Source organism: Salminus brasiliensis, chromosome 19, assembly GCF_030463535.1.
Source record: "Salminus brasiliensis chromosome 19, fSalBra1.hap2, whole genome shotgun sequence".
Lineage (NCBI taxonomy): Eukaryota > Metazoa > Chordata > Actinopteri > Characiformes > Bryconidae > Salminus > Salminus brasiliensis.
The window spans coordinates 6,028,587-6,052,370 of NC_132896.1; the positions used below are offsets into that span (position 1 = coordinate 6,028,587).

General features: G+C 40.9%; 2 protein-coding genes across 3 annotated transcripts in view; both read left to right on the top strand.

Moving 5' to 3' along the window:
• Positions 1-2,661: 2,661 nt before the first annotated feature.
• Positions 2,662-11,168, top strand: e2f4 (E2F transcription factor 4). The gene is made up of 10 exons (XM_072663912.1): positions 2,662-3,120; positions 6,279-6,388; positions 6,527-6,687; positions 6,854-6,898; positions 7,432-7,496; positions 7,838-8,129; positions 8,983-9,144; positions 9,719-9,766; positions 9,872-9,916; positions 10,622-11,168. Exons 1-10 carry the CDS (start codon positions 2,965-2,967, stop codon positions 10,735-10,737), a joined length of 1,200 nt encoding a protein of 399 aa, XP_072520013.1. The 5' UTR covers positions 2,662-2,964; the 3' UTR covers positions 10,738-11,168.
• Positions 11,169-17,150: 5,982 nt separating this feature from the next.
• elmo3 (engulfment and cell motility 3) overlaps positions 17,151-23,784 on the top strand; it is a 37,918-nt gene continuing 31,284 nt past the window's right edge. The window contains exon 1 of one of the 2 annotated variants that reach the window (XM_072663708.1): positions 17,151-17,358. The gene's annotated coding sequence lies outside the window, so the exon portion shown is untranslated. Of the gene's footprint in view, positions 17,359-17,734; positions 17,810-23,784 lie in introns of those variants that run through there. The other variant, XM_072663709.1, reaches the window with a different exon arrangement.

The window sequence follows — 23,784 nt, forward strand, 5'->3', positions numbered from 1 at the left end:
AACTGTTTTTGTGATTTTGTCTGTTTGTTAATTATTTTTTTATTTTTATTTTTTTTTAAGGGAAGTACTTTGTACAAGCCTGTTCTGGGCTTTTATTCATTTTCTCTGAATATTTTCTCTTTCTTGTTCTCTTTTCACTTGCTTGTCTTTACTGTAACTTCTTGTGCAAATAATAATAATAATAGTAATAGTATTAATAACAAAAGGTGTCCAAAGCATCAAAAGTTTGTCTGTCATTCACTGAATCAGTAGCTTCCAATAGGAAGGCACGTTCTCCCAACTTCAGGCATAAAAGGCTGAGAATAAGGACCTGATGTCAGTGTCCTCAGTTCTCCACTGTGAGGAGCAGTGCAGCAGCAGTACACCATGGTCCTGGTTTGGATTTTTGTCTGTCTGCTCTTCCTGATCTTAAGGATCCAGAGACCCAAGGACCCGCCCCCCGGACCCCTATTCAGGACTCTGTTCCAGCTGGACATTATCATTCCTCTGAAGGACCTGAAGGGGGTGCAGTAGCATGTTCTGTTAATTGTGGTCAAGATGTAACTTTTTAAAAATGTCTTACCTTAGGTTGGTTTTCTGATCATTCGCTAAACCTATGCTGGGTTGGTGGTGCTTTATTGTTTATTTATCGGAAAAGTATGAGGCTTCTTTTTGTTTTGGGAAATTTTGGGAATAGGGAAAAAAAATTATATAATAATACATACATAAATAATATATATATTTAAATAAATATTTCCAGACAATTTAAAAGCCAAAAGTACTTTGTAGACCCTCCTCTGGTGTTGATGACTGCTTCACACTGCTTTATAATATTTATCTAAAATAACTGCTTCTTATTTCTCACTGGAATTCAGATCTACCTTGATGTACCTTAGGTGCCCTGTCTAAACGTCTTTTTAAACAAAACATTGAAATACGAAGAAGTAAGTAAATAATAGCAGTATTAAATATTAAAATTAATTATTATTAATTATTATTATTAATCACACACTATAATAGAGGCTTTTTTTAGTATTTAAAATACCTGTACTCTTACTAGTGTGCTGGAACAGTGCTTCTTATTCCAGCTCATTAAACCCACTGCTCTGCACAGTTCCTGCATGGACTGCTTCAATATTAGGATTTAGTAGAAACTACTAATCCGAGGGAATTAACGGTGGCAGTGGGTCCTCAGGGGAAGGATTAAGAAACATCCTACCACATCTAAATCACTTCACAAAACAATTAAAAAGCATGTTTCTATTATAAGCTTCTTATGACATAACTTGCAGCTCACTCGTCACATTTAGCAAGATTGCCCACAAGGGGGCGCTAATACTACTCAAATAGCTTCATAGTCTTAGAAAGCAGTGCTGTACCTGCTGTTGCAGTGGTGGGCAGTGGTGGCTCAGTGTGTGTTCATTCCATTACAACTTAAAAGTAGCTGAATGCATTCATTACAAGAAGTGTCCACAAACATTTGGACATGTAGTGTATGTCCCATGCCCATGACATTAGCAGGAGTAGCCCCAGTTCTTTTAATCAGCAGCCAATCACATGGCAGTGTTTGCAGGATGCAGCTCTAACATCCATACAGTACCTGGTAGACCACCAATACTGACCAAACTGCAGATGCTGCGGCTGATCTCAGAACGGTGGACTGACCACCCCTGACTGAGTCCAGCCCTTCACCTCATTGGATGTGTTTGGGAGGACTTGTTGGATGGTGAGAAGCAGAAAATGCTCCAGATCTTGTAGGACTGAACATCTTCTGCAGATTTCTACAGACATAGCTGACCTAGTTGAGGGACCCAGCTAAAGACCAGCTCAGGTGGTCTCAGCTGGTCATAAACATGGTACCCCATGACCTACAGGACCTTCATGACTGTGCTGGTTGACCAGCATGACCAAGCTGGATGGGTTACTGGATGGGTACTGGATGGGTACTGGATGGGTTACTGGATGGGTACTGGATGGGTTACTGGATGGGTACTGGATAGGTTACTGGATGGGTTACTGGATGGGTACTGGATGGGTTACTGGATGGGTACTGGATGGGTACTGGATGGGTTACTGGATGGGTACTGGATAGGTTACTGGATGGGTTACTGGATGGGTACTGGATGGGTTACTGGATGGGTACTGGATGGGTACTGGATGGGTACTGGATGGGTTACTGGATGGGTACTGGATGGGTTACTGGATGGGTACTGGATAGGTTACTGGATAGGTTACTGGATGGGTACTGGATAGGTTACTGGATGGGTTACTGGATGGGTACTGGATGGGTTACTGGATGGGTACTGGATGGGTACTGGATGGGTACTGGATAGGTTACTGGATAGGTTACTGGATAGGTTACTGGATGGGTACTGGATGGGTTACTGGATGGGTACTGGATGGGTTACTGGATGGGTACTGGATGGGTACTGGATAGGTTACTGGATGGGTACTGGATGGGTACTGGATGGGTTACTGGATGGGTACTGGATGGGTACTGGATAGGTTACTGGATGGGTACTGGATGGGTTACTGGATGGGTACTGGATGGGTACTGGATGGGCACTGGATGGGAACCTACTGTACAGTGCAAAGGCGGCCCCTAGCGGAACCTCCACGCATTACAACGATGCCCCCTTTTCCTACACTCATCCCATGATGCACTGCGTCTCCAACGGCTTCAGTCATTCAAGCAACGCAGCTCAGTGTGGTGTGTGTGTGTGTGTGAGAGTGAATGAGTGAGTGTGTGTGGGGGTTTTGCTGATAGGCCATTTGGGGCTCAGGATCCTGTGTCCTGAACCGGACCGGACCCGAGACCGACCGCAAGAACGAGTCGAAGCGGACTTCCCAACTCATGCTTCGGATATCGGTGGGCTGCGAGGGGAAGCAGACGATTGGGCGCCAGAAGCGGTGCAGTCGACGAGCTGCAGGACGGACATCCAGCACAAGCAGGCGTGAGAAATAAACACGAATACGAGAACTTGGATGGATTTGGAGACTGGACGAAACGACCTGGGAGCGATGGGAGAGTCTCTGCAGCCGGCGACACCGAGCCGCCACGAGAAAAGCCTCGGATTATTGACCACCAAGTTTGTGACTCTGCTACAGGAGGCGAAGGATGGAGTGCTGGACCTCAAAGCAGTAAGCGTGACACACCGGCTGCGTCTCAAATGGCCCCGTGCTCCCTATGTAGGGCTCGGCACAGGTCACGAAATAATGCCTTCTTTCTTAAAAGTAGTGCCTCGTAGCTTAGAAATGAGGCAGTTGAGCTGCCTGTTTATTCATTTGCCAAATTATCTGCTGCTTTAGCTACAACTCCGTGCCCTAAGTAGAGCACTACGTAGGGCGTAGGGAGGCGTTTGAGATACGGCCACGGTTAGTTAGTTAGCTAGCTAGATGGCTAGCTAGCACGCTCCGGCTAGCTAGCTAGCCTCACTCCTTATCATCTGCGTTTACTGTCGACTCGCTTACGCTACTTCTGCAGGCCCTACCTTATCTTACTTATCTTTAAAAACACGTACTCCTTTCCCACGCAGAGCCTCGTAGTTATTTCGCATCTAGTGCGCGACTCTTGTGGCTAAAAGTTGGTGAGAAGTTGGTCCCGGCCTGTAAGTTTGACGGCACTGAAAACAGCCGGTCAGCTGCTCGCCGCAATATCACAGAGCCAACAGGTTGCCAGCTTTTCCTAAAGGCTGCCAGTATTAACTAAACCCCTGATTTATTCATTTTTGAGGGTTTTATGAGGGTGTAAGGTTTAAGGTGGAGGTGTTGGGGGGTGTGAGTGAGTGAATGAGTGAAACTAAACAATAGCTTTGAAAACAAGCACGTGTTTATGGGTTCAGGGGAGACTGATGGTCACTGGTTTTGTTAAGATGGACAGATGGATGCATCAACCGAGAGATACAGTTAAAAAAAATATATATTTAATTTTTGGCAGACACTTACCTGACGTAGAAATGTTTTAAGAGGAAAGTGAAAATAAAAACCTCGTAAACCGAGTTTTAGTCCGTGAGTTTAAGTTTCGTCACTCAGGTTTTTGACAGCTGCACTAAAAACACGTAAATGTACAGATTTCAGTGTAAAGATTAAAGTCTTAAAACTGTAAAGTAACTGTTTAAGATGTTTTATGTTAGTAGCCTCACTGCCACAGCTCTTTGTCAACTTCTATTTCTCAATTAGATTACATAACATTGCTCCCACACACAAACCCTGTGCCTCTCTACAGCAGAGACACCTGCTGAACTTCCAGTGGAGGTCAGTGCAGAAAGGCTTTACTCCAAGTCATCTTGGAGCATTTTTGTATTGGACCAATTAAAAAATAAATAAATAATCAAATTATACCCAGAAGTTAAAAACAACGAAAATGTAAAATGTGAAATGTACAGTTTTCGCTCTCAGGTTGTCTAAACCTTTCCGCTTTCATTTTTCACCAGGAGCGTCCGGGGCTAATGTCATAGTAAGTTTGTGTCACTGAGAGATTTTGGGTGACACCCTCATTATCTTGTTATCTGCATTAGCCTGATTGAACATTGAGCAAGGCTTGGCCGATCGTTTACATTTGGAGTAAGTGGACAGTTGTGAGGTTTAGTATTTTTCAGTGAAGCAGTCCTTTAATACTGTTTAACCCTAGGCTCACTTTCTGGGCCCGGTTTCCCAAAAGCAGCCATCGTTTCAGCATCATGTTTGTGCTAAGATGCTGTTGGGAAACCCAGTAATTCTCCCAGTGAATCACTCTCAGCACACAGCACTGTTCAGTTCAACTACTAAGAAACTGATGTGTAGTTATCTGATTCTGCATCACTTGCTGAGATGAGGAATTTGGCTCGGTGATCTGGCTTATGCCACGGTGATGGCGATGTTTGAGCAGAGAGGAACCGAAGGCTGAATTCACAGACTGAACCCCTCATGTTTAATTGGTTTGTCTGCAGTTGGTTTTGCAGCTTGTTCCAGGTCTATTGTAAAGCCAGAAGATGGTCAGGAGATCTGCACTATGACTGATGACCAGTGTGAGTTTCTCTAGGTAGATGGGTTCAGATAAACCCAGCTGGACTCTGACTTGTCTATCAGCTGTGAAGCTTTGACATTTTCCAGCATTTTTCATTAATATTTGATAAAAGTCAGAGAATCTCAGAGGATTTCAGTCTTCAGTATGTCCGCTGTTTATGAAGCTTCATGAAGCAGCCTGGACTCACTTTGACATTGGTACAGGTTTCTGCAGAATTGGAGAATCTGGCTTATTCCAACCCTTTATGGGAAGACAGCAGGTCTAAACATGGTCAGATCAAGAGGACATTATGCTGTCCCTAAGGCATAATTGCACAAAGATTTCTCTTCTCAGTTAAGATGATCCTAACAATAAGATGATTTTAGGGAAACTGGGTATGTTTCACCTTCTAGTAGAGTAGAAGGTCCCTTTTGTGCCACCCCAGCAGACCTGAACATTCGAGGCATGGACTCCACAAGACCTCTGAAGGTGTCTTGTGGTATCTGGCACCAAGCCTAACACCTGCAAGTTGCAAGGTCAGGCCTCCATGAATTGCTTTAATGAGCCTTGTTGCAGGTTTACCTCTTGGAAGGTACAGGCCACTGCATTGAAGTCCTGCCTGATGTTATGGAGACGTTCTGACCCAGTTGTCTAGACATCACGACTTGGTTCTTGTCTTTTCCTGCTTTTATTAACACATCCGGAAATGACTGTTCACTTGCTGCCTAGTATATCGACCCCTTGACAGATGCAACTGTGTATGAAGACAATCTGTAATTTTTCCACCTTCACCTGTCAGTGGTGCTAATGTTATGGCTGATCGGTGTATATTCTGTGTTAAGTTTTGGAAATTACTGTAGTAAACTCTGTGTGATGGTGGTGAACTTGGATGCTTGAACCCAGCTGTAGATACTGTGGACTTAATTGGTCCTGAAGAAAATGCAGAGTTATTGTAAGCAAACACAGTCCGTGCAGAGAAGATTCAGAGCCGTGACCTTTTACACATCTCTGATGCCTGGAACTGGTACGGTCGTAAGATCTTCTTGAAGCCTCGCATAGCCTTGTGTAATTCTCTCAATGAATTACTCTCAGCACATCCTCTCGACAGTTGTTCGTAAACAAACCGGTTCAATTCCAGATGTTTTTCCGCTTGAGTCTGCTATTCCAATCTGTAATTGAGCTGATTGATTATCACAAGGCCGTAAACTGCTCAGAAAACAGTGTCCTGTCTGTTCCTCAGAGCGGAGTAAAGTAGTGAAACAAGGTCCCTAACTTTTCCATTGGTCCCTAACTGTGCTTTCTCTCGCCCTCCCAGGCTGCTGATACGCTGGCCGTACGGCAGAAGAGGAGAATCTACGACATCACGAATGTTCTAGAGGGCATCGGGCTGATCGAGAAGAAATCCAAGAACAGCATTCAGTGGAAGTGAGTCAGGCGTGCACCCTTACCACAGAGGAAGGGTCTTGAACTCAACAACGCTTGTTCCCAATTGAATTTACACCCCCCTTTTAACGCTGACCTTCTCGATTGCCAATCTGTGTGTGTGTTTGTGTGTGTGTATAGAGGCGTAGGTCCTGGCTGTAACACACGAGAGATTGCTGATAAGCTGATAGATCTGAAGCTGGAGTTGGAGGATCTGGACAGACGAGAACATGAACTGGACCAGCAGAGGGTCTGGGTTCAACAGAGCATCAAAAACGTGACGGATGACTCCCAGAACAGCCCATATCCTTTCCAGACCATGTGATCGGCATGCGACCAAAGCTCATGCTGCTTTCAATCAACTGCTTGTTTTTATGTGCAAGTGCAAGTGCAAGTGCTCTAATTATCTGTCCTGATAATTGCATTGATTAGCTTGATTGAGTTTGTTTGTGTCCTTAACGAGACATACTCTGGCCTATGTAACACACCAAGATCTCTGCAATTGCTTTAAAGGTGAGTTTACTAACATTTAGGCACATTTAACGAATATAATGCTTATGGGAAACCTGCTCTTTGTCCAAATGTTTGTGGACACCCCTTCTAATGAACGCATTCAGAGACTTTAGGTTGCACCTGTTGCTGACCCAGATGTGCAGATGTGAACACACACACACACACACACACACACACACACACACACAGTTTGTCTAGTCACTCTAGAGAAGTACTGCCAATAAAATAAGAGACTCTGGAGCAGATAAATATGACCCTGTTGGCACCGTGCTGCCTAAAGCCAGGTGTGGGCTAGAGGGGTTTAAAGCCCCCCAGCATTGAGCTGTGGAGCAGTGGAACTGTCTGTGTTCTCTGAAATGATGGTTGGTGCTCCATCCAATACTTTTGGGATGAGGGGGGGTGGTGATCATCCAACATCCTGACCTCACTATCGCTCTAGCTGCTGAATGCAATGAAATTGTCATAGCAATGCTCCAAAATCTTCATCACTGGTCTGTTCTAAGTTTTCTCTACTTTTGCCTTTCTGCCACTAGGTGACACTCTGCTAGCAATCCGAGCTCCTTCTGGTACGCAGTTGGAAGTGCCGATACCAGAGTGTGTAAGTGCAGATCTTCTCTCTTTGAGGGTTGTCTCTAGTTTCACTTTGCACTTTTGAATTTTTCAGCTCCCTCCGTGCTGCCCTCTTGCGTTTTCAGTGGATCTCTGGCTGCATGTGATAATCAGTGGGGTGGAGGACTTTCTGATTGTGGTTTAACTTGCCACCCTTTGGCATGGATCCACAAAATTGTGGGTCCGAAGGCAGGAAACGTAGTAAATGTTGATAATAGCAGAGCAAAGCCATTCCAGATGTGTGTTACATTGTGATCATTGGGCGTAACTCCTAGCTGTACTTCAACTAAGCATTCTGGTGGGGTTTTTTTTTTGTTATTATTTTTTTAGGTTGTAAATGGGCAGAAGAAGTACCAGATCCATCTAAAGAGTTCCTCAGGCCCTATTGAGGTTCTTTTGGTAAATAAAGACCCCTCCAGCGCCTCTCCAGTAGTGTTACCGGTTCCTCCTCCAGAGGACATGCTTCAGAGCCTCCCTGCCTCTGCTGCCCCTGCTGCCTCTGGTACCTCCACCACCAAACCGGCAGACAGCAGTACTGCATGTGCAGCCCCTACCAGCCAGAGTCCTGCCAACACAACTTCTGCCACTGCTGTTACTGCTGTCACAACCGCACCTGCTACAGGTTTCACCCACAACATTTATTTACCTAGATTGTGGAACTGCTGTTAATAATGCTTGTTCAGTAGGGGTGTGAATCTCAGACCTCACAATAATTTGATTTAGAATTATTAGAATAGATGATTATTTAGGAAACCAATTTTGATTCCATTAATGTAATAATTATAATAGAATAGTATATTATATTAAAAAACTGAAGACATACATGTCACACTGGAGGAATTATACAGTAATGGAATACAGACAATAAGCTTTTTATTTCGTATTTGTACATAAAAAAAGCAAAGATTTTATTTTGGTCAGGAATTTAATTATTGCATAAAAATGGTTTTAAATGATGGAGGAGGGGGATTAAATGACAAATGGAAAATTATATATAAAAATATAAGTTTTTAAATAAACTTTTTTTTATTCTCTTAAGTTTATTTTGTATGAGTTGAAAGCAGATGTTATCAAGAATAAGAAAACTTTTAGTTTTTTTTATGTTTTTTTAAATTTTAAAAACTAAATTGAGTAAATGTGAAAGTATATATGAAATGACGAGCTTAAAAAACATAATTTATTTTGGTTTTCAGGCAGATGTTTTACGTTTTAATTTTAGTGCATCTTTAAAAATCAGTGGTTTTGATTCTGGCATTCCTAGACCCACAGATCTCTCAGATTGATGCATCAGGATGTGTCAATACGGTTCTACTCCTCTGTGGTTCAGAGCTGTTTAATCTTTTTTGTGTGGTCTGATCTCAAATCTGAGTGATCAGGGGTCACCACTTCCTGACAGTGTTAAGATTTAATTTCATCATCAGCTTTACTCTCAAAACAGTGTTTTCTCATTGCTCCTGTCTTCTTTTTGCTAAAAGCATCCAGCACCACCACCACCACCTCCTCAACAGCTACACCGACCAAGCAGACTTCTCCAGAGAACAGTCAGCAGCTTCAGTCATCTGCCTCTCTGGACAGCAGCTCCTCCCTTCCTGAGTCCTCAGCACTTTTTGAACCAATCAAAACAGACCCTTCAGAGTGTAAGTCATCCCTTTTTTTACTCTACAGACACTTCTGCACACTCTAAAGCATAATTACAGTTTATTTGCTTCGGTAAACAAAACTGTGTTGTTTCACCAAAATGTATGTATTCAGTCTTTTGCAAAATTTGCCACTAATGGCCACCTAAACCTAAAATGCCTAAAAAATATTATTGACCCAAAACACTTTGTAGGAGCTAAACATGATGTTGGAATTATGCCTCGCTGCAGAAGGCCTATAGTTCTGAGAAATTCCTGGGTTGTCTTGCTGCACAGCTTGTTTACAGATTGTCTGTGATGTTTAGTGAGGGCCTTTCCGGAACCTTCAGTTCGTGTGTCTTTAGGTCTGTGGTGGATTTGAGGTATAGTTTGGATCAGTATCCTGTTTTAACAGGATCGAGGATTCCTCGTCTTGGTTTTATATTCTGAACTCACTCAAACATTTGCATTAGGCTACAAATAAAGGTTCGCTTAGCTTTTATTTGTATTTTGCTGAACTTGTGTCAGTCTAATCTAAAGCATGGCTTATTCATCAGCAGAACTAATCACTGTTCTCGTCTGGTTATATTTTTAGTATTGGATTTCCCTAAAGAACTTTCAGAAATGTTCGACCCTACGAAAGGTAAGGTGTTCTTCAACCAGCCTGATCCGATTCTGCATGAGTTGACACAGTCACTATTTGGATTTTTGAGATTTCTGCTTACTACTTCTATATCTATCTTTGTAGAAATCATGAGTACAGATCTACTGGAAGAGCTCATGTCTTCAGAAGGTAAAGCTGGTCTGAAACCAAGCCATATTTATATAGTTTACTACTAAATGTGAAGATTCATTACTGAAGGTCCACTTTTTTAAGAACGTAAATTCTGTACAGCCGTTTTTATTTCTAAATATATTTTTGTACTACCTGTGTTATTTCTTCATAAAATCAATAAAAAAATAAAATAAAAATAATAGACTTTTTAACAATTGTGCTGGAATTACAGCCATGTGGGAGGTTTTATATTAATAGAATATATTCTGAAGTTGCTTTAATAAACTATTTTTAATTGTAATTCAGTTTAATTGTAATTCAAATTGATAATTTATATTATTCAAGTACCATGGACCTTAACCTATCACTTCTTTAAATCATGCCATACAGCGTTCTTCCGCTTTAATGACCCTGCTTTTAAATGCTGTACCTCTAAAGAAAAGGACAGTCCAGACTGAGCAGGTGAGCTCAATCCTTGTCCTGGAGAGCTACTAATTTGAGCTAAATCCAGGTGATGAAAACCGGAGCCAGTTGTGTTGGATCAGAGTTCTTTAGGATGGTTAAATATCCAGGACCTGGATTGGGCTCTCTTGCATTGGAGCATCTTCTTCACCAAGCAGGAGCGATTAGCTGACCAGCATGTTCTTGCTGGCTCTTAGTGGTTAAGAATGGGCTTTGCTTTCATCAGAGCTTTTCCTCACCCTCCTTCTTTCTGTTTCGTAGTTTTCTCCCCACTCCTTCGCCTCTCTCCTCCGCCGGGCGACCATGACTACATCTATAACCTGGATGAGACTGAAGGCCTGTGTGACCTTTTTGATGTTCCCATTGCCAACCTTTGACCTCCATACCTGATGATGAGAGTAGTATACTTGTTTAAGAAAAAAAGAAATGTAAAATTTCTTAATATTTTTTTTTAAACATTTTCAGAGGTGAAGAGAAAGTGTGGCTCTGTTTCAGACCCATGTGTATAAGCTGATTTACATGTGTATATAGAGTTGTATTTGTGTTTTTTTTGTATACTCCTCACCCAAAGCAGTGATCTACTGAAAAAAAAGTGGCACAAACGCTCCCTTCCTCGCTCTTCTCCAGACCGCTAAAGCTCAGCGGAAATCAGCACCTCATCAGCATCATCCTGTCATTTTAACTCGGGACGTCCGGAAAGCCTCTCTTTTTAAACGTGTTTTAACCCGACAGCACACGGACCAGAACCCACCCCCCACTGAGCGGAGCTTGAGGGTACGGTTTTGATGCCTTTTTTTTTTTTTTTTTTTTTTTTTTTTTTTTTTTTTTTTTTTTTTGTTGTTTCAAGTGTTTTTGAACACATTACAGGATTAGAACACCAGCAGAAGGGAATTTTGTGAAGGAATTCCAGCTCTGTTTCCCCCCCCCCCCACACACATTTCCTGTACTTCCTCAGTGGAAGTAAGGATGTGTTCATCGGAGTGAGTAGGGTTGGCTTTAGGCAGCACCTTCATACTCTTTACATGTCCACTATTTTCCACCATGCCCTGAAAGGATGCCGGTGTCCAGCACTGATCCTCCTTCCACCATTTCTGCATAGTTCAGTAGGTGAGACGTAAACAAGTCATTCAGAGTGGGTTTGGTGGGAAATGGTCTTTGTAGAAAAAACGACTAAAGCCATGTTCACGTATGAACTCTGGAAAATGCTCCAAGAATCAGCTCCGCAGTTCTCTTTTCCCCTTTTCCGCTTTTCCCTTTTCCCGCACTGAATTCTCCGGAAAATGACCTGCTCTATTCACAAATGGGCTCGCTCTGACATTACCCGTGCTTTGTACTAGCAGTACAAATGATATTTGTACAAACGATAATAAATCGGATATGATTTCTCATGACTTCTTTTCAGAGGTGGTGATGGGGACCAGGGGTTGGGAAGTCTGTAACTCAAATATTGGCATTTAATTTGAAAATTGCTGCACATATAGTTCATAAATCTTAGTCAATCTGGCGTGTTCCTCTGCGAGTTTTAGGTCTAAACCTTCTCAGAATGTCCAAAAATATTGTCACATCAGTAAATGTGGGAATGTGAGGTTTCTTGTGTATGTATACATTTTTAAAATGTAGAAAACAGAGAAATTACATATATTTTTGTAAGGTTGCAAATGCAGTAAAATGAATTAAGGGCAGAAACTTTAGTCAGCTCAGCTCGTCTGGAGTTCATCATCATCAACCTGAAATATTGGTCAAATCTGAATCTCTGTCTAATTTGTTTGTTGTTGTTTGTTTGTTTGTTTGTTTTTTGTTTGTTAAAGCAGTTTTGTGCTGGTGTTGTGAAATTGTGTATTTCTGATTGTTTTATATATAAAACCAGACCTGCGGTTCCTATCATCATCATCAGCACTACTGTGAACAACTCAGACTCGTTAAGCTTCTCTTCAGTGGTGTGTTTCACACCAGACTTCTCTGAATGACTCAAACATTTAATTATGCAGAATGTATTAAGATTCCTCTTTAACCTTAAAAAACAAACAAACAAAAGAAAAGCCTGCTTGGGGTTGTTTTGTGAGTCAGGTCTGTGGAGTGGGCTGTAAACATACAGTGCTGTGCAAAGGTTTTAGGCACCTGTGACCGAATTAAAAAGCTGCTTATTTGGGCAGTAAGTGTTTATTTCTGCAGTAAAACATGGATATTAGGATCCATGCAAACAACAATTATACAAAAAAGTTGTTTTTCTTTTTTCTTTTCTCCTCATGGAGTCTAGTATTATGTAGTATCCTCATATCAATGCCTGGTTTGGTAAATCAGGGCTTAATGATGGTAAATCAGGTGAGGGGGGGGACCTGGATCCAAGCTCTGCTCTTCAGACTAGCTCAGAAGATCTCACCTACGCTCCTCAGAATGAGAATCTCTTGTTCCTTTTACTGAATTTCTGTTTACCGGCATCTGTTCTGATTAGATCTGGAGTAGGTGTCGAAGACTTCTGCACAGTACTGTAAAACTTCCCTATGTCTTTAATCAAGTCCCTTTCTATGTTCCTCTGTTTGTGGGACTTATCTGCACAGCCACGTAATCACTTTAACACCCCAAGAACTTACAAATCTGACCACGTGCAGTCGAATTTAAATAACTAGGAACTATTATTTTTATTTTGTTTCTGGGCTGATGTTCTCTAGATTTATATATATTTGTCCAAAATATGCATCAGCTGTTCTAACAAGCTTAAATGATGAATTCTGGCTGCCTCGAATGACTCCAGCAATCGGACAGTAAAGGCATCTCAGCTCCAAACTAATGTCCCTTTCCCCAACAAAGTTTCTCTCTCCGTTGTGTTAATACCTACACCTTAAGCCTTCCACCTATGAAGCTTTTACATGTATGTATATGTATTTTTGCTAACCGTAGCTAAACTGATTTTGTAATGTTTGTATATGAGTATAAGTGTGTAAAGAAGGAAATGTGATGAGTGGGGGATGGATTCAGTACCAGTTTTACAGTTGAAATATAATGTCGTCATCATCTGTGTAAATACTGATTATTATGACTCCTCTTCATTCAGCGTAGCCCCACATGATGATCTGTATAACCCCCCCCCCCCCCCTTTCCCGATGATGCTGGTTGCTACAGTCAGCGAAAGGCTATTTTTATGGTTGTACACATTTAAGCATTGAACCATTTATTTTTCTATTTCATAGGTAGACAGCCGGTCTTAGTGTGCCCCGAGGGGGGCGGGGGCTTTTTATTAAACGTATCATCTCAACATCGCACTTTATAACAGTATCATTGCTTTGGTTGCTTCCATTCCCTTTGGATGGATGGAGCGCTCACCTCAGATCCAGGGAAAATGTACAAACCTTCATTCTTCTGTTTTATTGCCATTTACCAAGGTCCTTTGTCACAGACCAATCAGTAGCCTACCAGAATGACTGTCTCTAAGAGAAATAAATACCTGTTTTGTAAAGGTGGCGCTCTCGAGTAATTCAGTCTGCGTGAATTCATGGCTTCAACCTGTTCAGTATCAGCAAGAAAATCTACACTCAGTCATTCACTACACAACATAGTGGAAAACACTCCAGTTAAGACCACACTTGTGGACGTTTCGTAGTTAAATATGTAGGTATTCACGTGTTTCTGGATTATTAGGGTTGGAAATGATTACAAATTCGAATCCCAACCAGTGCCACTTTGCCACCAGCAGCCGGAGTCCCAGAGAGCACAACTCACCATGCTTTCTCCAGGGGGGTAGATGGCTCTTAGGCCATGTTGGCTGGCACAGGCGGCTGTTAGCTGGTGCGGTGGATATGGGGACCCGGTCCTTTCATACGAGCGGGTCGGCTGCCCAGAAATGTTGAAATAAGAGGAGATGGCTGACTTCAAATGTATCAGAGGAGATGTGTGTAAGGTCTTTTCCCTCCAAGTGGCGGGAGCATTGCTAGTGCTAGGGGAAGTTATGAAGAGGTGGGTTAAGTGGCAGTACCAAATAGGGGGGTTAAAAAAAAAAAAAACAAGCAAACTTATCAAATAAAATAAATGGTTACAAGATTATACTGATTATAAAAACGGCATTTTTTTGTGAAAAATTGTGTTGACTGTGCTTAGCTACATTTAAAAGCATAATAGACAGGAAATTAAAATTCAGGAGAGCAAAATTTAAGGAAGATAAAATGGAAAAGGAAAAACAACTACACATAAAAGAAAATTTAAAAAGTTGAAGAAAGTGCTGGGCAGTAACATGTGAGTATTAGACTCAACTACTACAACTTTTTTTGCAACCTGGGTTTAAAAACTTCCACTAAATGCTACTTCACCATGTTTAGGTCTGACTCCAGGCTCCACTATCTGACCTGTCTTCCCAAATCTAACAGTCCTCCTAGATTTTAAGTACTCTTTAAATACACAGTCATATCAGAATATGTGAAGTCAGTGTAAGGGAATCAATATTCCAGGTCATTTTGGAGCATTTCTATTGGTCCATTTATCATGAAAGATGAGGATACAAGGTTTTTGCGTGACCGTGACAATATGGTGCCTTTATTTTACCCAAGGTCACGAAACGTACAGAAGCGTATCACACAAAAGCTATAGAGATGCAGCTGAAGTTTTATTATCAGTATTTCCTGCATGACACTGCCACCACCATACTTCCCTCTGGGGCTAGTATTCTTTGAGACGTGGCTACTGCTAGGTTTGCATCAACATTTTCAGTTTTGATTAATAAGCTCCTGATCAAAAACATCACTCTTTTCTTGAGTAACGACTTCCTCCCTGCTGTTCCTCTGTACAGCCCTGTCTTATGCAGAGCTCTTGACACGGTTGACTGGTACACCCTTCCACCACTTTCAGTCAATGCCCTCTGTACTTCTTTCATGGTGACTGTCGGTCTAGCAGCGGTTTCCTTTAGAGATCTGTTTCAAGCTTGGATGCTGAGTTTCACTGCCTTTTGTAGAGGTCATTGAATTCCCATTTTTCCACTCAGGGGCAGGTCAGGTTGACTTGTCTGGACTGGTTTGGCCAGTCATTGTCAGGTGATTGGTCCTAAAGCCGTGGGCTCCCCCGGGCAGCTGGATGAGGATCTGAAAATGAAGCTACTTGATGCTCCAAAGCAGAGGAAGCTATAAAAGGCAGCAAAGCTCACCAGTTCACCATTCATACTGTCTCAAATGTCCAATGCATGTACATGATATGGACAAAAGTATTGGGACACCTACTTATTCATTGTTTCACAATGACAATAGGAATTAGTTTATGGTATTTGAATGTTATTAATTAATCAATCAAACCTGAAAAGACAAAATAAAGTACAAGGAAAATAGTAGTGCATCTATATACACATATACATAACATGGACAAAAGTATTGGGACACCTACTCATTCGTGGTTTCTTCTGAAATCAAGGGTATTAATAATACCTTTAGATCTTATCCTGCTTGTGTTTGGGTAACTGTCTCTCCTGTCCAGGGAAAGTTGTCCAAAGGCCTTTGCGTGACAGTGACTATACTGCACATAGGAATTAGTTTATAGTATTTGAATGTTATTAATTAATCAATCAAACCTGAAAAGACAAAAGAAAGTACAAGAAAAAACATTAGTGCATCTATATACACATATACATGACATGGACAAAAATATTGGGACACCTGCTCAATCATTGTTTCTTCTGAAATCAAGGTTATTAAAAAGGGTGTATCCTGCTTGTGTTGGGGTAACGGTCTCTACTGTCCAGGGAAAAAAGCTTTATACTAGATTTTGGAGCATTGCTGTGAAGACTGGGCCGAGCGATATGGTAAAAAGACGTTTTCACAATACACAGCATTGATCAAACTGTTAGCATACTGTATATCATGATAACAAAAGTTATCACAATCCAATACGAAAATATTGTCAAATTGCCCTCCTCTGTGTGAGGATTTGATTCTCCTCTCAGCAACAAGCGCCTTAGTGAGGTCAGGATGCTGGATGATCACCTCCCCACCTCATCCCCAACCCCCCAACTCATCCCAAAAGTATTAGATGGAGCACCAGCCATCATTCCAGAGACCACAGCTCTTCCACTGCTCCACAGCTCAATGCTGGGGGGCTTTATACCCCTAAAGCCTGCAATTGGCATTAGGCAGCATGGTGCCACTAGGTTCATTCAGTCGTCTCCAGCCAGTCTTGTTCTACTGCTGATACTTGTCCTCTACAGGGACTAGAGGACATCTGGGTCAGCAATGGGGGCAGCTTAACGTAGCTGAATGCAGTCATTAGAAGAGCCATTCAGTGAAAGCCAATGTTAAACTATTTACTCCCAAGTCAACTTATTGTTTTAATCTAATATTTAATCTACATATTCAACCAATCACTGTTTGGGCTAGTTTTAGATCTAGATCTAGTGGGCGGGGCTTCAACTCTTTTTGGGCCGGACAGTTTTCTTACATCTGGGGGTCCTGGAGCTGGGCAGTGGTTAAGCTAATGCACATATTATACTACTAATAATACACTATTAATAATAAAAATAAACTCGCAATAATTACTTACTTAATTAAAGTCTTATTCAAATAAATAATTTAATTGATGAATTATTGAGTATTCAGTTTTTCAGCAGCTCAGTTCCGCAAACATGTCCTACAGTTTCAGTCAGAGCTAAATATCTAAACCTTACAGCTCTGCTTCCCTCCGTGTGTGTGTGTGTGTGTGTGTGTGTGTGTGTGTGTGTGTGTGTGTGTGTGTGTGTGTTAGCGTCTGCTTGCGTGCATGCGCGCGCGCGAGCGTGTGTTGGTTTTAGTCTCGGCTCCTTCCTACAGGGGCCGGCTGGGACACCGCTCAACCCGGAACTGCGAGAAAGCGGCCAGCTACTACTTACACAACTCCCAAACTCTGTAACACACACCTCACACACACACACACTCACACACACCCGGGGAGGCTGCAGAAACGACACAGTGAACCATAGCTGAGATTTTAGAGAAGAGCGGTCAGATGTAAAGCAGCTCCACCGCCGAGAACAGCCTTCTCTCCCCCAGCAGGTAGGAACCAAAGCCTCGGAGAAACTTTACTGTGTGTGTGTGTGTGTGTGTGACTGCACTGATCAGCCCGTGTGTTAAACTGGTTGAAACCGCTTGTTGTGAGTGTGTGAGTGTGTGTGAGTGTGTGTGAGTGAGTGTGTGAGTTCTCTGTGGGTCAGGGTTTAGTATTGGGGAGTGTGTCTGCAGGCTGAGGAGCTCCAGGCTGAGGAGCAGTTAGATGAGGAGCTCCAGGCTGAGGAGTGTAAATCTGGACAAATCTGGACTGCTTCAGTTCAGCTGAAGCTCTGAGCTGTAGAAAGGGCTTTTATCTCCCACTTACTGCTTAGTTTCATTTAAAAACCTTTTAGAGTAAAGTTTAATTTGCTGTAATATGAGCTGATCGTCCGGCTCTGACTTTGTCAGTCTGCTGCTTTTCAGGATTGTCCAGAAGAAGGCAGGTCACATAAATCCTGTATGTCCATTTGTGCTGTTTTCCACTTGCTGACACTTTTTTTGGTTGTTGTCTGTGAATCTGACAGATGTTTATGTAAAAAAAAAAAATCTCAAAGAATAGACCAATAGAAACGCTCCAAAATAATGTAATAAATCTTTTTACATCGACTTCCTTTGAAAGGACTTTTAAAAAATGATTATTTCTATATACCGAGGTTGATGTAGTGTAGGGGCGGGCGGTGTCGTTTCCCACTTTGGCAGACCGGGGTTCAATTGCACGACCAGGCAGACGCACCACACAACTCTTATAATAAGAGTCACTGGGCAAGACTCCTAACTCTGTATTCCCCCAGTTGTGTAACCTGATTCACTAGAGATATGAGCATCAGCTAAACACTGTTTATCATAGACATGGTCCGACATGGAGTAAAAGAAAAACAAGTAAAATTGTTCTCTTGTAAAAGAAAAATTGTACAGTAACAGTTTTCATTAAAAAGTTGATTAATCAATTAATTAATCAATTAAGAATGGACCAATAGAAATGCTCCAAAATGAAAATAAAATCAATTTAATTATAATTAATTTGCAATAATGATAATTGTAAAGGATTTTTCTGAAAATGTGAAATTTGTACAACCATATGTATAGGGATGTGTACAGTAACATAGTTGCTGTTTTAATTGAAATGTTAATTAAATTATGAATTAATGACTTAAGAATCGACCAATAGAAATGCTCCAAAATGACTTGGAATAAAATCAATTTTTTTTCTATTGAAAGTTGCAGTTTTGGAGATATGAGGTTTTATGCTCTGATGCATTTAGTCTATGATTACATGTGTAATGATACATATTATGTATTGTAATGTGTATATGTGTATATATGTGTCTGTGTGTGTCTGTATATACCAATAGAAATTGTATGTATTTTTCATTCTCTTGCAAAGCTGCCATTTTTCAAGAGAATGAAAAATAAACCTTAACTTTTAATGGAAGTCAATGGATTTTGGAGCATTTCTATTGGTCCATTTATCATGAGATTTTGACACAATGTAAAGAACGACTGCAGTTTTGCAGATTCAAATGAGTTCAGGTCTTCAAATATATCAAAAATGGCAAATATTGTGACGGCAACTGGAATATATAAGTATTCTCTGGGTTTCTCTGTGAACTATCATTAGCCCGGCTCAGTACTGACACTAACATGCTGGTGTGATGGTGATATGAACGTGTTGGCAAATCTGGCCACTCGTTTGACTCGATTACCCAAATCATAGACTTGAGTGAAGTAAGTTGTCTTGTGCTTCTTATGTTTTTACTACTTATTCCTTCCATAGTGAGAAAACACAATTTGGAGAGAAAAAAAAAAAAAAAAAAAAAGTAAAATGTTCCTCATGAGCCTTTAGTTGGGTTCCTGATGTCTTACCTTGCCGCAAACTCCTCAGCCGAGCTATCGCTGCTTACAGGTGTAGAGGCGTGTAACTGGGGCATGGTGAAGAGTGGGCCCGAGGTCGGTCACTGTGTGCACGTGCTCAAGAAAGACTGTGTTAACTTGGTTAGTGGTGAGCTCCATATCACCCCCCCTCTTACACACACACACACACACACACACACACACACGCGCACGCACAAGTGTTGGACTGAACATCTGCTGTTTAGGTTTCAAAGGGCACGAGGGTTTGAGAGTGCTGTCAGAAGAGAGAGAGAGAGTGTGTGTATGTGTGTGTGTGTGTGTGTGTGTGTGTGTGTGTGTGTGTATGGATGTGTGTATATATATATATATATATATATATATATATATATATATATATATATATATATATATATATATATATATATATATATATATATATATATATATATATATATATATATATATATAAAATGTGTGTGTGTGAGAGAAACCACAAACCCATCCCACCCTGTTGCCACCGATGTATAGAGGGCCAACATTAGCACAAACTCATGTCTAAACTTTTCTCAGTCTCTCCCTCACCCACACTCTGTCGGTACAAAGACCGCCAGGCCGAGGGGGGATTGAGTCGTAAGGCTCAGAGCATGCAGGGGCACGCTGGGAATGAAGCCTGGGAAACACAAACACACACACACCGCAGTGCTCGCAGGCCTCGCAGCTCTCGACTTGTCTTCAGCTCATTAGTTCAGTCTTGTGAAATGCCTGAAATGTATTAGGAAGCGGAAATCTGATTATGCCCCCCTTCAGTCACTGGCCTAGTTTACAGCCTAAAAACCTTTCTGGTGAAAACTAGCTAATAAATACAGCGATAGTTTGAGCGTAATCTTTTACAGGAGTGATACTAATGTTTTCCTTTATGGTTCAATGAATTATTCAACATTATAAAAGTACAGTTTTAATCAAACAAAAACTGAAGCGAACTACCTTATAGAGTCCAGATCTGATGCGCTAACCCCTACGCTACGTTATCGACTCAGTATGAAGCATTATATTGTTATCCTCAGTTAATGCTTTCATTTTTAGTTTATTTAAGCATTTAACATGATAAAAATACAATATTTGAAACAAAAGCTGAGCTGTATGTAATGTATGGATCTGACACTCTAGCCACAAGCTAATACAGTCTGTCCAAGTTAGTTAGTTAGCTAGTTAGCGCTAACACACTAGCTACAGTATCGACTCAAAATTATGCATTAATTGTTAAATCCTTAAATTAATGTTTCTGTATGCTGTTAATTAGAGCATTTAACATTATTAAAGTTATATTTATACATGTGTATATATATATATATATATATATATATATATATATATATATATATATATATATATATATATATATATATATATATATATATACAGTTTATACCACAAGCTAATACATTACCCCAAGCTAACATTTAGCCATTAGCTAACATGTTACGATGCGCTACAATGCAGTAAGTTTATCAGAGCATTCAATATTGTAACAGTACGGAAACAAAAACACGTTATTAGCCTTAAATAGCCAACTTATTTGCTCCAGGTCTTATGCGCTAGCCCCAAGCTAATAATACATAATGTCAAAGCTAAAACACTAGCTAGTGGCTAACATGCTATGATACAGAAACGTAATATGAGGCATTAGCGCTATATTGTTACATTCTTAGTTAATGCTTCTATAATCAGTTTATTAGAGCTTTTAATATTGTGAAAGTAGCTACAATGAATGAAACAAAAGCTGAGCTTCATTATGTCTGAATCGGACACTCTACCCCCAAGCTAGCAGGCTAAGCTAATGCACTAGCCATTAGCTATCGATCATGTTATGATGCACCACAGTTCAATGGTTGGATACAGTGGTGCTTATTCTTATATCCTTAGCTGGTGTTTCAGTTTTCAACATTATAAAAGTGCATTATAGAGCTTTATAAAGCTGTTTTTACAACTGTCACTGTTGCTACAGGCTAATATTTGATCCCAAAACCAACGCACTAGCAACTAGCTAGCAGGTTATAACCCAATGATATACTTCCATTTTTAGTTTAGTATTCAACCATTTTAAATGGCTTAAAAGCTGAGCATATATATATATATATATATATATATATATATATATATATATATATATATATGTATGTGTGTGCTATCTATACAATGACGCGATATATGACCTGTTATAATGTTGCATCTCTAGTCAATGTTTCCATTTTCAGTTTATTAGAGCATTGAGATTTATACTAGTACGATATATAAAACCAGAGCTGTTCTAATAGTCCTGTCCTGCTCTCACGAGCTTACGTTATCCCACATGCTTAAGACAAAGGGCGGCCAGACGTCCTCTTTTCCCCTGGACGTGTTCTCTTTTCAGGATCTAAAAAATGTCCTCAGATGGGAATTCAGCATTGAATAAAATGTCCAGGATTGGCTTTTATTTTATATCGGATCTTTACAGTTTACACTTTAACTTCTCTTTAAATCCCACCTTACCTCCACATTAACTGCTTTATATGCACCTGCACTTACACAACCAGACATGAGAGACGGAGATGATTGTTAACAGCAGCCTAAAAAAATACCTAAATATCAATGCGAATCATCTCTGTCAGGCAACAACCTCGTATCTCTACATTTGCAGCTGTACAGGATACAAAAAAAGTAAAGGTGTAGGTATTTGTCACTATACTATGTAAAGCTAAATATGTCCTCCGCATTTGACCCATCCGTGGTGGTGAACACACACACACACACACATACACACCCTAGTGAACTAGGGGCAGTGAGCACACACACCCCTGGAGCGGTTGGCAGCCAACTCCAGCACCCGGGGAGCAGAGACGGTGAAGGGCCTTGCTCAAGGGCCCAACAGTGGCAGCTTGCTGAGCCCGGGTTTCGAACCCACAACCCTGCCATCAATAGCATTTCCAATAGCATTTCCAATAGCATTTCCATTGCGTTCATCAAGAACGTCTACCACAATATAAAGAACAACGGCACATTCACATGATGTCAAAAGTAAAAACACCCCCTAAAAAAAAACCCCCAGCAAATACAAGACTTTAGGACAAAGTCATAAAAAAGTGGACCGATTATTATAAGGTGTCCAAATCAATATTTAGATTAGTGAGACAAACAGACCAGAAGGACTGAGAAGTGTCCAGAGAAATAGTGGGTTTTCAAGGTAGCTGATCTTATTTCTTAAAATTTTATTCTTTATTTTTTTTATATTGTTATGAAGGTAAAACAATACAAAAGGAGATTATTTGACTATATAGGTTATAAGTTATTTACAGGTTTTGGTAAATGTGCATATGTTATTATAGTAATGGGAACGTTGTTGCATGTATTTTAGACCCTCACACATACAAATTACAATAGTCCTACAACTTGCTACGAAAAGGCCTACTTGAAGCCCCCCGTGTGTGCCCCGTGTCCTCTTTTCTCAATACCAAAATATGGTCACCCTAGTTACAGAAGGGTTGTAATTAGAACCGTGAGCACAACGATTTCCAGAAATTAAATTAGATTTTCTCAAAAAATTCACAACAGCTATTTTTTCTTCCGATTGGTTTGAATGGATGAAAAAAGAACCATCAGAAACTGGAAGCAGAAACCCTGTTTATTTTTACACTAAGATGACTTCATGTAGCAATGAGCAAATGAACCAGTGCTTCATTCAGAGGGCTGGCTAGTTGCCAGGTGCTTGCTATACGTGACCTAGAGGAAGCACATACTAGCTTTTACCATAGTGTGTTGCTAAGTCCAGTGAGTTTAAAGCCAAATCAATCAGCAACTGACACACACACACACACACACATATTTGCTTCTCTTTGAGCACAGCAAGGCAGAAGTTCTCTGCTGGTTGGCCCTTCCTTTCCTGCACATATGGAAGCACTTGAGTCTGTTAAACAATTCAGCAGAAGCTTCTGTTAATAAAAACACTGTCTGTGTCTGTGTGTGTGTCTCTGTGTGTCTGTGTGAAAGAGAAGGAACTTTGGCTCGTGCACCATCTGCAGTATCTCCTAGATAGCCTTCCCACATTCGGATTTCAGATGAGCTAAACACGCAAGTTCTCCTTAGAAAGAGGAAGGCCCAGACTGTGCAGTCATTGCGAAAACAGGAGTGTAGAATGAAGCAGCCCCCCTACACTGATCTGTACTGAAGTGTGTGTGTGTGTGTGTGTGTGTGTGTGTGTGTGTGTGTGTGTGTGTGTGTGTGTGTGTGTGTGTGTGTGTGTGTTTTTCTGTGTTTCTGTGTTTCTCTGGGTGTGTACTAGGCCTGTCCTTTTTCGTTTAAAGGAAATCCACGACCCTTTAAAAAAAAATATATATAAATAAATCCCTAAATGGTTGTTGAGATAAAACCCTTGCACATTGGGCGGGACTTAATTTGGCCTATGTGACATCAGATCGACCAAAGATCCAATCAGAGTTAGCAGTATGTTTACATCACCTACCTCAATAAAGAGAATGCCGTCCTTCGTTCAGCCTCTTTACAAAGTTTCAGATGCTTCAAAACCTCCATTAGTTGATCTAACCTGCT

Bases quoted from the DNA above. Each gene is read 5' to 3' on its own strand.
- e2f4 (XM_072663912.1), top strand. From the start codon at position 2,965: ATGGATTTGGAGACTGGACGAAACGACCTGGGAGCGATGGGAGAGTCT. The intron at 3,121-6,278 runs GTAAGCGTGACA...TCGCCCTCCCAG, and splicing joins GAGTGCTGGACCTCAAAGCA to GCTGCTGATACGCTGGCCGT. The intron at 8,130-8,982 runs GTTTCACCCACA...TTTTGCTAAAAG, and splicing joins CACAACCGCACCTGCTACAG to CATCCAGCACCACCACCACC.